We start from the raw sequence: 14,731 nt of genomic DNA on the forward strand, positions 1-14,731 counted from the left end.
CCAGGATCTGGAGGGGCACTTGTCGGTGACCCCACACATGATATCAGTAGTGCATGGCATCGGAGCATTGCCCAAACCCTCAGGTGAAATGGTTACAAAGTTTCGAAGGATAATTAGAATATTTTCTGGAAGCAAAATCGCAGGAACCAAAAAAAAAAAAAAGAAAGAAAGAAAGAAATCACAGGAACAATTTGATTTCAGGGATAGCAGGAGGGCTGATAGCAACCTTTATATGTGTGCGGGTGTGCACGGTTCAGCCGTAGGAGGCCGCCCGCTTCTTTTGTGTTCCTGTGATGAGTGGACTACTGTCGTCTACACCTGTCCACACCGAGAGGCCAGCCGCTGGTCAGGCAGCCTTACACACACCCAAATGCATACCACGGAAAGTCCAAAAAAATGAGCCTCTGTTCGTGTTCTGCAAGCAGCAATGCGGACATGCAGTCTGTCCAATGAAAGAACAAATTTTCCCATTTTGTTGAAATAGTTATATTTGTTATCACAGGCGCTGACAATCCTATTCCGATTCTGCCCGTTGTGTTTTCTTTCCCCTCCACTGCCTCCACCGGGAAATAGCATCGTTTTTCTCCTTCGGTCTCACAGGCACTGTTCCTTCGATGTGTGCAGAACATAAAATCCAAAGACGTCAAACCTCCGCTAGTGTCCCGGAAAGGGACAACCCCAGGATCCTAACGCGTCAAAATAGCAACAGCCCAGAGACAACATTGTCCCACAACGAGGAATGGGGCCAAGAGACGTGAAACAGTTCACCACAGCTGAACCACCTGTCAATGGCCAAGCCACAAATGGCAGGGACCAGAAACAGGATCGCCTCTTTTCCCACCCCTTGGTGAGCAAACGGAGGCGCAGACACGGTTTTCTGGCCAGACCTTACAGCCAGCCGAGCAGGTCCAGGGGTACTGCACACAGGGCAACAGCCGAAAAGCAAAGAGAAACCTAAAAGTAACTGACTAAAATGTCGAAATGCTGCGGAGCTGTCATCATGGTAGCAGCTGATTCCCGGATGAGCTCAGCAAAAGTTCGATGCTGAACAGTTCTCTATTTTCTTCTGAAAATCCTACGAACACTTAGTGAGTGCCACTATCTGGAGGAACATTTAGAGAACTTTCTGTAGCCAGAAAATGCACTATAATCTCCAACTCACCCCTTCGTGGGCTGTTTCTGATGACCTAGCCCATTTGCAAAGCATGCTATAAAAACGCTTGCTTTATGGAGGGGTGGGAAATTGAATCTCGGTGAGGGCACATCAATTCAAACTGCCAAAGGGTTTATGTTTGCACTGAAACGCTGAAACTCTAAAATCTAAGAAAGGTCAGAGGCGAGGAGACGCACCGTCTCCATTGTGATTAGCAATGAGTGCTGTAGGTAATGAGTTGTGCCACGTTCAAAGGTCAATTTGTTGCACTTAGGTCTGGGAGCTCATTATGATAGGAAGAGTCTAACGTCGGAATGACTTGGCTCACATCAGCACCTAGCCAGGAAAGATTCTCTCTGACATCCAAGGACACGTTGCTTTCTAAGTGAATGCTGGAGCACAGTTCAATTTTCAATTATCTTCAGGGTCCGGGGTGGTGGAAGGGTCGAAGGAGAAGAAGGCATTTTAGAAATATTGAAGAGGGCCCTTGCCAAGCACAAACATGGCAGCGAGCTTCTATTTCGCATAATCATAAATTACTGGAAGGAGAATTCTCCTAAATGTGAAAGAGGCAGTGTCTCGGTGTTCCCATGTCCCACCCCCACCGTCACCCCCCGTCTGGGTCTGTGGAATCAATACATCTTTCAGTCGATCGTTGGTCGACTCAATTCCAAATCCTAATAGGAAAAAGGAAAGTGGCTGCTGGCACAGGAGTTCTCTGGCAAGAACTCAGAGGAATCCCAGGTCAGTCAGTTTTCTGGCGGAGGGAGGTAACTTTCAAAGGAAATGGAATTGTTTTAAATGTCTCATTAAATTAGATTTAGCGATGTGCAAATACTTAGACTTCTCGATCACGACAAGCAACCATTTCTGTTAAAAATAATAATTATATGTACACCTTCAAATCAATACTGGAAAAAACAAAGTTTATAAATAACGGTATTTCAAGTTCAGTGATCCTGTAATATTGGTTATCCTTCTTTCCTCTTGAACTTTCGGAATTTGGTTCCTATTAAAGGGGCTTAAGTCCTCATTTCTGTGGGAAACTGTCTTCCCTGACATGCCCAAAAGAGCAATTCTCTCGGCTGTGTGAGGCAGGAGAGGGGGGAAATTTTAGCTCCGGTTTGCGCTGGACTAGAAGGAAGGGATGTTTGCTTCTTGTACTTCTTCACCAGCTGGTCCCGCAGTCAGACAAGTTTGAAACTAAGGACTCCAACCTACCACCTCCTCCCTCTCCAGGACAGTGAAGGCAGATCTCAGCCTCTGCTTCTAGAGAGAGCCCAGGGCTGCGTGCCTCCCTCCCGCCCTCCTGGGGAGCTCCTGGGGTCGCTGCCAGGCCTCCTTTTCCCCAGGGCAGGTGGGTGACTCATCCACAGGCTCAATGGGCCACAGGGAGGCAGCTTTTCTGGAAGCTTCTTTGTGGCTTCCAGACCCACGTCACTGGAGGGTGCCTGACCACGCCCCAGGCAGCCCAAATCCCAGGAGGCTAAAACTGCCGGCGCTCCCTCCTGCCCTGATAAACCTGGCTTCAGGAGGGGGTGATGGTGTCTGCTCTTCACACCCCCCCCACTTCCCAGTTGGCCTGGGCTTCCATCCGGGGCTCTCCTTCAGGCCAGGTGGAGATGTGCGCAGCTTTGCACACATTCCTGGCTGCATTCTATTAAGTTCCCCTCCCCAGTCTTCGGCCACCTCCCTCTGCTCCTGGATGACACCTGAGAGGGCCTGAGACCTTAAACTGACCACCTGGAAAACACACTAACGTTCACGGACTGCCTAACTGCTCTTCCAAAAATAGAGCTGCCGGGCTTTCATCAACCAATGACACTACACAGTTAAAGGGACAATATTAATAAATGGTCTTTCTTTCTTTCTTTCTCTCCCTTCCTCTCTTTTCTTTCCTTCCTTCTTTCCTTCCTCTTTTGTGCTTTTTCTGAAACCAATCCAGAATTTGCTTTCAAAACTCCTGCCGCGGTGTCTGTGTACATCTGCCATCACTCATAGTATAATAAGCTACATTTTTTTAAATTAGGGAACGCTGAGAGGGGTAGCTGATGACCCAGGCTTCAGTGACAAAAGTGCATGGGCAAGACACAATGCAATTCTTTCAAGCTTTGCTCCTCAGCTTTGCTCTCTGCCTGTCCTAACCATCGTCCTGTGGCTTTGGTTGGGTTCCTCCAACCGACGGCATGACAGACAATCCGAAGACAGAAAGACAGATCTGGTCATTAAGTCCCTTGCCTCTTTCTCTGCCAACGTTGCAGATAAAATACAGGCTGCCTATAAATTCCAACTTCAGGAAAAAACAATGAAAAATGTTTAGTATAAGTATGTACCCAATATGGCATAGGACATACTTATACTTTAATTTTTTTTTTTAATTTTTTTTTTTTTGCTTATCTGACACTGAAATTTAACGGAGCGTCCCATACTTTTACTTTCTAAATCTGACAACCCTGTACGTCTGCACTGTTGGGCAGCTCAGGGATGTCCCTCAGCAGCAGGACACGGTCCCTGTCAGGCTGCCTCTCCAGACGTCTTCCCCTTCGCATTCAGACGCCTCTCCTCAGGCTCTGCCATCGCCAGTCCGAGGTGCTGCACTGTTCTGTGTGGGTTTCCCTAAACCCTGTGCACATCTTTGCAAACGGTCCCTTTGTAGTTAACGCTCCTCCAGCTCCTCAGGGGTGGGGTGGGCCCTCCTCTCCCCCACCCCCAGGACCACGGCCCGTCCATTTGTCACTAAGGACTTCTGGCCCCATTCTCCCAGCGCTGCGCTTTTAAAATACACCCTGACTCCTTCTGATAACAATGTCTAGCACAGAGCAGGTGCTGAGCAAATACTTTTTCGAACAAATGTGCAGAAAAAGGCTGGAGTTGATCCTGTTTTGCAACATCTCTGTTCTGGTTTTTGAGAACCTAAAGGTACGCTTCCGGGAAAGATGACAGTCCTACCAGCAAGAAGACAGAACAGTCCGGAATGGCCTCGAAGGAGAGGAGGAGGGAGAGGATCGCTGACCGCCAGGCTAATAAAGAGGACAGGCGCAGGTCTGTGACAGCCGCTGTCCCAGACTTAACAGCAGAAACACAGGAAGTGCTTGTTCTGCCCACCGGTTCTGGAGGAGGGTGAGCTCAGCTGGGCACTTCTTGTGTGGAACCGTCCGTGTGCTGCAGCGAGAGGGTCCTGGGGCCAGAGGCACCTGGGGGGTATTACCACTCGTCTTGCAGTGGGGCTGGGAGAGACGGCGCCATCCCGGGCTGGTCAGGCATGTCAGCCGCCGCTGCTTCGCACAGCTAGCCCGCGCTTTCTCATGATAGGACGGGTCCAGAGTATCAGGCTTCTCAGGTGGCCACTGCCTTCTCCCACAGCAAGCTTTTTCAGGGACAAAAAGTTCAAAGCTGCTGGTTTCTTAAGATCTAGGCCCAGAAACGCTGCGCACCCTGTCTGCTGTGTGCAGCTGGTCTAAGTCACACCTGTCCTGCTGTAAGAGAAGACTTAGAGCTCCCATCTCCATGGGCCAAACACTTTGGAGCCCTCTCCAACCCCCTACAAAACACAATGCAAAACCAGAAATCATTCACCACTACAAAGGGCACACGAAGTGATGCAGGAGGATTCCCCCAGTCCCTTACGAAGTAAAGCAAGCACAGAGAGCCGGGAACTTTTGTGCTCCTTATGTGGAAAATGACTTAAATTCAAATTAATTGTTCATGCCCTAAAACGTTTCCAATTATCTATCTGCTATGCTTAAACCAGGACAGTGGTTTAGAAAGTACGTAAGGAAAATGTATCGTCATATGAACGGTACATATTGAGTAGTTTTAAAGGAAAAAGTTTGTATCTGGCGCCTTGTTAGAGGCTGACTTCCCAGCCAGGCAATGTGTGTAGGGCCCTACACTCAGCACAACGGGCTATCTTCCCCTTAATCATTCTTTAACAAAAGGGCTGTGTTTTCTCTTTCCCTGGACCCTGATGTTGGTGGCCCCATCCTTCACAGAGAGTGAAAAAGGCAAGGAGGTGCCCGAGAACCCCCAGGAATGAGTTCGCTAGGTCTTGTCTTCAGAGCACACGGCTGGTGAACGGCTTTTGCTCACATGACTGCTTCCAAAAAGCCGGCAAAGCCACCTGTCCTCTGCCTTAGCGACTCTGCCAGTCCGCTACACTAGGTTTTGCACAGGCCAAAAATCAGAACAAAAACCCATTATCACAGTTTGAAGTAACTCTTAAGAGCATTCAGAGCCAAACCTGTTCTCAGCTTGCCTGAGTTAATGAACATCAGTCACTTCCCAAAAACAAGGAGAAGCCCACTAAGGAGAAAAGAAAAATGTATGTGGAAACAAAATAGCGCTTTTTCTTGACTGGTCCAAATTAAACCAAATTGTCACAATTAATTAGTATTGATCAGGAGCTCCCACTCGTTACTGATGAAGAATGCGGGAAGAAACCAATCGATAGTGTTGAGGGGAATTTTCATAAGCTCACAACACGTCCGTCCCAGGAGCTCTCCCCAAAGCTCTGTTCTAGAGTCAGTGGCAAAGAGCTTTCTTTTTTATTTTTCTTTTTTCTTTCTTTTTTTTTTTCTTTTTTCTTTCTTTTTTTTTTTTTTCAGCATAACAGTATTCATTGTTTTTTCATCACACCCAGTGCTCCATGCAATTTGTGCCCTCTATAATACCCACCACCTGGTACCCCAACCTCCCACCCCCGCCCCTTCAAAACCCTCAGATTGTTTTTCAAAGTCCATAGTCTCTCATGGTTCACCTCCCCTTCCAATTTCCCTCAACTCCCTTCTCCTCTCCATCTCCCCTTGTCCTCCATGCTATTTGTTATGCTCCACAAATAAGTGAAACCATATGATAATTGACTCTCTCTGCTTGACTGATTTCACTCAGCATAATCTCTTCCAGTCCCATCCTTGTTGCTACAAAAGTTGGGTATTCATCCTTTCTGATGGAGGCATCATACTCCATCGTGTATATGCACCACATCTTCCTTATCCATTCATCCATTGAAGGGCATCTTGGTTCTTTCCACAGTTTGGTGACCAAGGCCATTGCTGCTATAAACATTGGGGTACAGATGGCCCTTCTTTTCACGACATCTGTATCTTTGGGGTAAATACCCAGGAGTAAAATGGCAGGGTCATAGAGAAGCTCTATTTTTAATTTCCTGAGGAATTGGGAGACGTCTGTCCCCGAGTTGAAGCGAGATGTGTGGTGGCTGGAAGGATGCCCAGGGAGACAGGTTACAGGGACCTCAAGGCTCCCTCTTCCTGCGTGTGGGAGGGCAGGTCCCGCCTGAGAGGGAGTTCAGTTTCTAAAGACAGTTCAGCCCACTATCTCCCAAGAACACCCTTTCTCAAGAAGGAACATTAGCATTCCCACATGCCTCTGTAATCACAAACAAACTCACTAATAGGAAACCTACAAATTTAAACCATCTTATCAGAGAGCCCAGGCTGAGATTCAAGTCAGTTCTCTCCTCTGAAAAGCTGCTTGCTGTGCAAATTAATTCTATAAGTAAAATTACGAGTGTTTCATATGCTTAAAAGAGCAAAATGTTTTCAAGCACTTGAGAAATATTATTTCCATACGAATAATTGATGAGCAGAATATGAGATATCCCTGTGTCCCAGTTCAGGCAGGATTCCAGAGAAAAGAAGGATCACCATTTTCCTGCTCCGAGCTGCTTCTTGGGCTTAAAAAGATCTTACATGGCAATTCTTTCAACCTGACTTGTACCTTCAGGTTTCCGCTAAGGCATATGGGCCTTCTCCATAGGATATGACACCGAGTTCTATCTTCAGCTGGTCTAAAGTTATCCAGTGTTCAATTTCACAAAGAAGGAAGGAAGGAAGGAGGGAGAGAGGAAGAAGAAGAAAGATACGGATAAGGCCATCAATTAGCATATCGTTTCAATGCGTTCATTTGAAAAATTAATGTGGCTGTCTCCATAATGAGTCTGACATCACATATATTTCCCAGAGGCCAGTAACTAGTTAACTAAGCGTTGAGGTGCTGGTGCTGAGACTCTGGTTTCTGGATTGGCCAAGATGTAAGCCAGTCAGGCTCATTCTGTTCCAAGGGCTCAGACCACAGCCCACCCTTGGTGCCAGGTTGCAGCAAGACCCCAAGCCCAGAGCCATCTCAGGACCGAGTGTCCATGGAGACAATTTGTCTGCCCTGCTGGCCAGATGAGCACAACTTTCCTCCTGTGATTTGTGTGACCTTGGACAGATCACCGACATCACGAGGAGCATCGCCTGACACGGCCTCCTACCCACCTCCCAAGGCTGCCAGGGAAGGAAACAGAAGGTTGTGCATGAGAGCATTTGAAACTATGCAAATGTACACAGATGTAGAGACTGACAACGAGAAGCAGATACTGGGGTGCCTGGGTGGCTCAGTCGGTTAAGCGGCTGCCTTCAGCTCAGGTCATGATCCCAGAGTCCTGAGATCCCAGGATCCTGGGATCGAGCCCCATCGGGCTCCCTGCTCAGTGGAGAGCCTGCTTCTCCCTCTCCCTCTGCCTGCTGCTCTGTCTACCTGTACTCTCTCTGTGAAATAAATAAATAAAATATTTTTTTTAAAAAAAGGAGTAGATATCAACCTCCTCTCCTACTGATGACCCTTCAAGTGTGTTTACTCCGAAAACTGTGGATTCGAAGCACCACATCTATCCCAGGTCTGACATGCACACAGAAGTCATTAAAAACCTCCACCTGGAGCACCCCCCTGCCAAAAAAAAATCACTGGTACAACTAAGATTAACAGTAGTAAATTTCCTGTCGACACTAATCCCTAAAACAACCCTCACGTGGAATCGACTCACTTGTTGAACAATATTACCCAATGACCAGCTTTGTGTGCAGAGCCTGGTGGTTTAAAGGCCTGGCTTAATCAGCAACTCCAATTTCATTCTTCCTCCCTCTGGGTCTATATCAGAAACAACCTTGTGTGCCCATCCCTTCCTTCTAGAATACAGATCTTCCGTGCGTTGCATGCTGACAGCAAAGAAGGGCACATCCCGCTGTAGTATTTGAACGCTGCGTTAGCGTTTTATCACTCTGGTTTTGAATTTCTTTTTTTTTTTTTTTCTGGTTGCTCTGAGTATGTTAAAAGAAAGAGAGGAAGGGCCCAGAGGCCCCAGATGGAGACCAGAGTCGTTTGATTTTTTCGCCTTGAAAGCTTCATGTGTCTGAGGTGTTCGCGGCAACGTTCGCAATATGTCAGCTCAGGCGAATTCTGGGCTTCCCGCAGCTCGAGGCTTGATCACACCAGCCGGAGACAGATTCAGAGCTTTCTGGCCTGGTGATCGGTGCACACCTGAGAGGTTGAGAACTTTGGGGAGGTGCCTTTCCGACCGCCAGGTGCGGGCTGTAAACATTCTAAACAGCGTATTTCTGATACATGCTGCTGTGCAGCACCCCGAATTCTTTTTCTCCCCCTTTTCAAAGAGGTGTAGCAGAGGATGGCAAGATCCCACCTCAGCTCCCACTGAGGTTTAGGCAGAGTTGGCATACTAGATCTCCATGCGGAGCAGAGCGTCACAGAGCCCGGCTTCCAGATGCCTGCACGCTCCAGACTGTGGGAACACAGGAAGGTCGCAAACCCACGCTACGGGCTACAACCTTCTCTCTCCCAGCCCCAAACTCTGGTCTCTACTACCCCGAACTTGAAGCGGAACCAGGTCACCTCCCTGCCTCATTCGTTGTCTGGTGTGACACCTCTGGAGGCTTTTTCTAGAAATTGCATTTCTTTCTGGTGCCTTCCATCCAAACGTCCTGTGCACAAAACCAGGATCCGCCAGGCAGCACCTCCTGCCAGACTGACTGTCCCTCTCGGTGGCGATGGTGAACACTCAGCCCCCTTTGTTCCTGCACACATCCTATGCCTGGTTCACCGTCCACCCTTGTACATGAGGTCTCAGTCCACACACCTCCCCAAACCGGGAAAGCTGGCAGCTTAGACGTCCTGGGCAAAATCTGCCCACGTCCACTTGCAGATATAAAAGGTCGGTCATCGTACACGAAGAACACCGAAAGAAAAGATGTTGCTTTCTCCTAAGTGATCTGGGGCTGAAAGGAGGCTGCTTTGGGGATAAATATTTGAGTTTCATTTCTTATTTGCACAATCACACCCAGATTAATGGTAGTGAATAAGTCTACGTATGAGCACAAATCCTCCGTCTCTCTCCCCACCGACTCGATAACAGAAAAACAAAATACAGGGTGCGTGTGTGTGTGTTTTCTCAAATCCAAAGGAAAGATAAACTTAAATGTCCATGTGCCTGGGTTTCATTCAAAACAAAGAGGAGAGCACCCAGGACATTTTCTCTTAGTCACTGGTAGCAATCATATGGTCATGTCAAAGCCAACCGAACGCTATGTGATCCTAGAGTATCCCCACACCTACTAGAAGTTTCTCAAACCACCGCCTCTTTCCCATGAAGGGGGACACCTACCGAACACGGTGCCTGAGTTCTTTCTCAAGCACTCAAGCCTCGAAGAAATTACAGCCACAGTAAGCTGTCCAGGTGGTGCCAAATAACACCTTCCTTCTGGACATTTGCTCACAGCCTGGAGGGAGGGATCCTTTTGTTAAATCGGGTGCATCCGTGCCCCCACCCCCAAAGACAGAACTTTCTGGAAACAAATGCGTCACAGCTCACTAAATCAAGAGAAATCCATTTCGGTTTTAGAGATTCAATTTAGCTTGGGTAAGCCTCCGGGCTCTGAAAGTAAGCTCAGCCAGGGGGTTATTATTCGTAAATCTTTCCTTCATGTTGGAGGCCTCCCAGCGGCCACTCTCCTTCCAGTATTTTCCGACTTTCTCTGTCAATAAAACCTTTAACTCCTGGAGTCCCTCTGAAGAACAAGCATGAAAATAAAGATCAGGACATCAAGGAAAATTGCTGTCTTGCCAAAAACAAAAAGCCAAAAACAAAACAAACAGACACACATACACAAACAAACAAACAAACAAAAAAAGAAACAAAAACACCTTTTGCTTTTGTCCCAACTGGTGATTGGAGGTGAATAATCGGTTGTGTCTGTCTTGATGAATGCAGTTGAGTTTAACACCGCAAATGAGTCATAACCGGAGCTGTATGAACTATCATTTCACTCCAGGAGGGTAACAAACAAAGTTCTTGGTCTCAACTAATCAAGTAGTGAAAGTACTTTGTTCATAGAGGAATGAAAATCTCTGGGCCAACAAAAGCCTAATGAATTCACTTTTTTTTTTTTAAGATTTTTATTTTATTTATCTGACACACAGAGAGATCACAAATAGGCAGAAAGGCAGGCAGAGAGAGAGGCAAGCAGGCTCCCCGCTGAGCAGAGAGCCCGACTCGGGGCTCCATCCCAGGACCCTGGGACCATGACCTGAGCCAAAGGCAGAGGCTTTAACCCACTGAGACACCCAGGCACCCCATGAATTCACTTTTTAATTCAAAACAATAATAACCCTAAAATTTACAAACAACCTGTCTCCATACTGCCAACGTGATGAAGACTATCTGGGCTTGCTGGGCTGTGTATGCAGAGGTTGGTACCCAGGGGCATCCTGGATGTGGAGCGGGTAAGTATCCTATCGCACATCCATAAACACCACAGTGGCAACACCACCTGTAAAAAATAATCTTGGAATACCAAGAGCCTAGACTCCCTGTCAGTGGAACTCTTGGGGTAGTGTTTAATGTAACAAAATTCCAACAGAGTCAACAATTAAGATCCCTCTGGATTCTTCATGTATCCAACATGTGTCCTCTGTGATCTGAACTAGAATTTCGATGCACTCACAACTCACTGCCACGCTCTTCGTTACTTTAAGTGTTAAATGGAAGCCTAAAGCAAATTTATAATAGTTGAAATAAGAACACTTTGACTTGTAGACAACGAATGATCATTTCATGATTAATTGACTACTACCCAACTCTCCTGACATTTTGGTGTTCTGTGCTCCATGGTCCCACTCCCGTGGGTCCCTGTTCCTTCCACACATGTGGGCAGCTTCATTTGTGCTAATAGACATTCAGCTAAAAGGTCTCTTGAGACACCTGTGATGACAGAGTAAAATAGTTTGAATTTCAATGGGATGTAATAATAGGTTAAAACAAATTCTTAGATGATATTCTCATATTACAAATTTAAGAACAAGGAAGGAAGTGACTTAGATTTTTAGGGAAAATGTCTTTTAGATCAAGTCTTTACCCCAATCACTGTTGGGTTGTTAGTAATTTTGTCTTTGTCCATTTTTAGAGGCAAAACACAAACTCAATAGCATAATAAAATTTTGTGTACATATATCACCTGTGAGCAATTCTTCTGAAATCAAAGGACAACGGGGACGCCTGGGTGGCTCAGTTGGTTAAGCAGCTGCCTTCGGCTCAGGTCATGATCCCAGCGTCCTGGGATCGAGTCCCACATCGGGCTCCTTGCTCTGCAGGGAGCCTGCTTCTCCCTCTGACTCTTCCTTCCACTCTGTCTGCCTGTGCTCGCTCTCACTCACTCTCTCTCTGACAAATAAATAAATAAAATCTTAAAAAAAAAAATCAAAGGACAACGTATTACAGCATCTTTGTTCTACAATTACTGAATAATCTCTAATTCTAAACATCCCTTTTTCTACTCAGAAGTGAATGTCCTTTAATATCTAGAATTATATAAAGGAAAGCTTTATCCTCGGCACCTTGAGTTTTTCTTTCCATTGATTTCCATACCTCCAGAAAAGACACATTTGATTTGCACTAGAAGGGATCAGTTTGGGGCTAAAAAAATGTCATGCCTCAGAACAGCAGAAAGTCGTGTCTTCTGCAACAGCTGATACGTCTCTCTGGTGCAAAGCCCTGAGCATGTAGACATGCTTCGTAGGACCCATCAGACAGAGGCCAGGATAGAGCTGGGGGGCGGAGGCAGTGAACACGAGGGGTCTGAGCCAGGCCTCTGCCTGATTCTCAGAGTCCAGACTCCTCACACGTGATACGGGAGTCACACCGGAGCAGCAATGCTCAGAGTGTGAACCAGGTACTCTGGGGGCGGGGCCCTCTTCTGAGAAGCGCTCAGATCAGAATTATTTTTTAGAGTACTAAGGTATGACTTGCTTTTTCCAACCTCGTTCTCAGGAGCTCACAGTGGAATTTTCCTGAGCCAACATGACATGCGATACCACAGGATGAAATGCAGAGGCAGCTCCCTGTCTTCTAGTAAAGCCAGACATTAAAAAGATTTGGAAAAAAAAAAAAAAGTAAAACACTGCTAAAACACTATCCTTTTGCTAAATAGTATTTTTTTTTTCCGTTTTGGAAAATGTCATTATTTTTCCACTTAAAATCTTACTTACATGAATATGTCATGGGTTATTATTATTATTATATTATTTTTATAAAATTAATATGTAAACCTTTTTAAAAAACTGAGGGTTGCTGGGGGGAGGGGGTTTGGGAGAAGGGGGTGGGATTATGGACATTGGGGAGGGTATGTGTTTTGGTGAGTGCTGTGAAGTGTGTAAACCTGGTGATTCACAGACCTGTACCCCTGGGGATAAAAATATATGTTTATAAAAAATAAAAAATAAATAAAATAAATTAAAAGAATGGCCAGATTAAAAAAAAAAAAAAATGTCTCCTTTTTAACTTCTAATATGGGAACCAACCCCAAGACCCCATTCTCAGGGTCTTCAAGAATTTTTAAGGATGGAGAAAGCCAGAGAGCAAAAGCAAGCAGGTCACTCGGAAGTCTTCGGACTATAAGGATCCTGAAGCTGTGGGGCCAGCAGAAGGCCTCTGGAAAGACAGGGCTACGAATCCACAAGCCAGGGAGACCAGCAAGCTGCTGGGGGTCCTCTGCCTTCCTGCGTGTGCGCTCACAGTCTCATGTTGTCCCTCTCTGCTCTCTGACATCTGTGCCAGCAGCCCACCCCGACTCACACGGGGAAGCCAGGAAGGGCCCCCAGCTCCCATAGATCGGGATGCACTGACTCATTCGCATAACGACCTCTTACCCTGGGGTCAGCACACTGACCCTGCCCAATGGGACGGCCTGAAGCAGGCGAGTGAGTCGGGAGGCCGCAGAGGAGGAAAGCACTAGCGCAGAAGAACATTCCAGCACCCGAGTATTGTCCAGGCCCCAGCGCAGACCTGGCAGAGGACCCTGAAGGTCCCCAGGGAGTTTCTCACACCTGGTGTGGAGATCGGCATTACCCAGGACAGGGGCAGCAGGCACAGGCACAAATCCCACACAGCACGAAGCAGGACCCGTAGCCCCCCAAAAGCAAGTTCATTTCATAATCAACAAGAAGTACAAACATCCAGAATCTAACTTCACCCGGAACACGAACACGCAACCTCCCTTCACCCCGCTGAAGCTGGGGCGCTGGGCTCACACCCAGCTGGGTCTTCTTGCAAGCCCACCCTCTTCCCAGTCGCAGTCACAGCCAGCGCCCCCTCTCCGAGCCTCAGGCCCCACAAATACAGTGATGGCTCCCACAGGCCAAGGCCAGCATGGAGACTGGCCCCGGACGCACACGCTCTGGCCTCTAGCACCCATTCCCGTTCGCTGGGAACTCATTGCTGCCCCTCCCCGATCCTGATCCCCTGGGGCCCACACTGTGCTCTGGGTCCTAGCGGGGCCTGAAGCAGACTGTAGAGGCTCCCGTCAGGAGTTGAGCACTTCACAGCTTTCAAAGCACTTATCTCATTTGATCTCATTTTAATCTCACAACAACTCTGATGATTCTCACCAGCCCTAATGAAGAAAGCACAGAACTATATTTGCATTGTAATTATCACGCTGCCCAAAACGAGAGTCCTCCTTTGGGAAGGAAACTGCTCCTATCACTGCATTTAGCTGCCTTGGTTTTCTTTGTCAAACCAGACCACGGTGCTCTCTGTGCTTTGCTCAGATCCCCTGTAACCCGAAGCACAAACACGTGGACTAGGCTGGTTTGCACGGAAGGCACCACCCACATCTGCCACGGGCACAAGGCTGCAGACGTGACACGAGGAGATATCTGGGTAATTCATGTCATCTTACCATTTTCGCCAGATGTCTTGTCTTTTCCATTGGTCGCGCCAGCACCTTGTCGCTAAAGGCATAAAAAGAAGGAGGGGAAAGAAATTATCAGATATATTCAGGATTATTTTTGTCACTTCTAATATTTCAAATACCTGTTGCATTATATCATGTTCTATGTTACTGAGCTCAGGTGGTAAAAACATGGGGCACATGAGACCAAGAAAGGGTCAAGGCCAGAAAGGATCTACTGGAGTCCCACAGACCCCACAGACTGCCCCCCTCGCCCACATCCAAGGAACACCAGACGGGAAGCTACTGTTGATGGAGGAAAACCTCATCCGAAAAATGAGGAAAATAGTCAAATGTGAGAAAATGAGAACTGTCACTTTTGTCAGTGATGGCCCCTACACCGTTATGCTCTCATTCCAATCCCAATCCCAATGTCCAGGTCAAAAGAATATTAATCAACTGAAGTCTGAGTTTCTCCTACTGTTGAGTCATCTGTCTGTCATTGTGTAAGCCTACATTGTGCATTTTCATTTTACCAGGTCCACCAGGAGTATGAAAA

The 14,731-nt window shown here is 47.1% G+C and overlaps 1 protein-coding gene across 1 annotated transcript in view; it reads right to left on the reverse strand.

The window, feature by feature from the left end:
* PCP4 (Purkinje cell protein 4) overlaps window positions 1-14,731 on the reverse strand; it is a 54,029-nt gene that overhangs the window by 14,050 nt on the left and 25,248 nt on the right. Inside the window, exon 2 of the mRNA XM_082744931.1 lies at window positions 14,182-14,233. Coding sequence (XP_082601057.1) covers window positions 14,182-14,233 — 52 coding nt within the window. The remainder of the gene's footprint in view (window positions 1-14,181; window positions 14,234-14,731) is intronic.

The sequence above is a fragment of the Mustela nivalis genome (genome assembly GCF_964662115.1).
Source record: "Mustela nivalis genome assembly, chromosome: 1".
In the NCBI taxonomy this organism is placed as follows: domain Eukaryota; kingdom Metazoa; phylum Chordata; class Mammalia; order Carnivora; family Mustelidae; genus Mustela; species Mustela nivalis.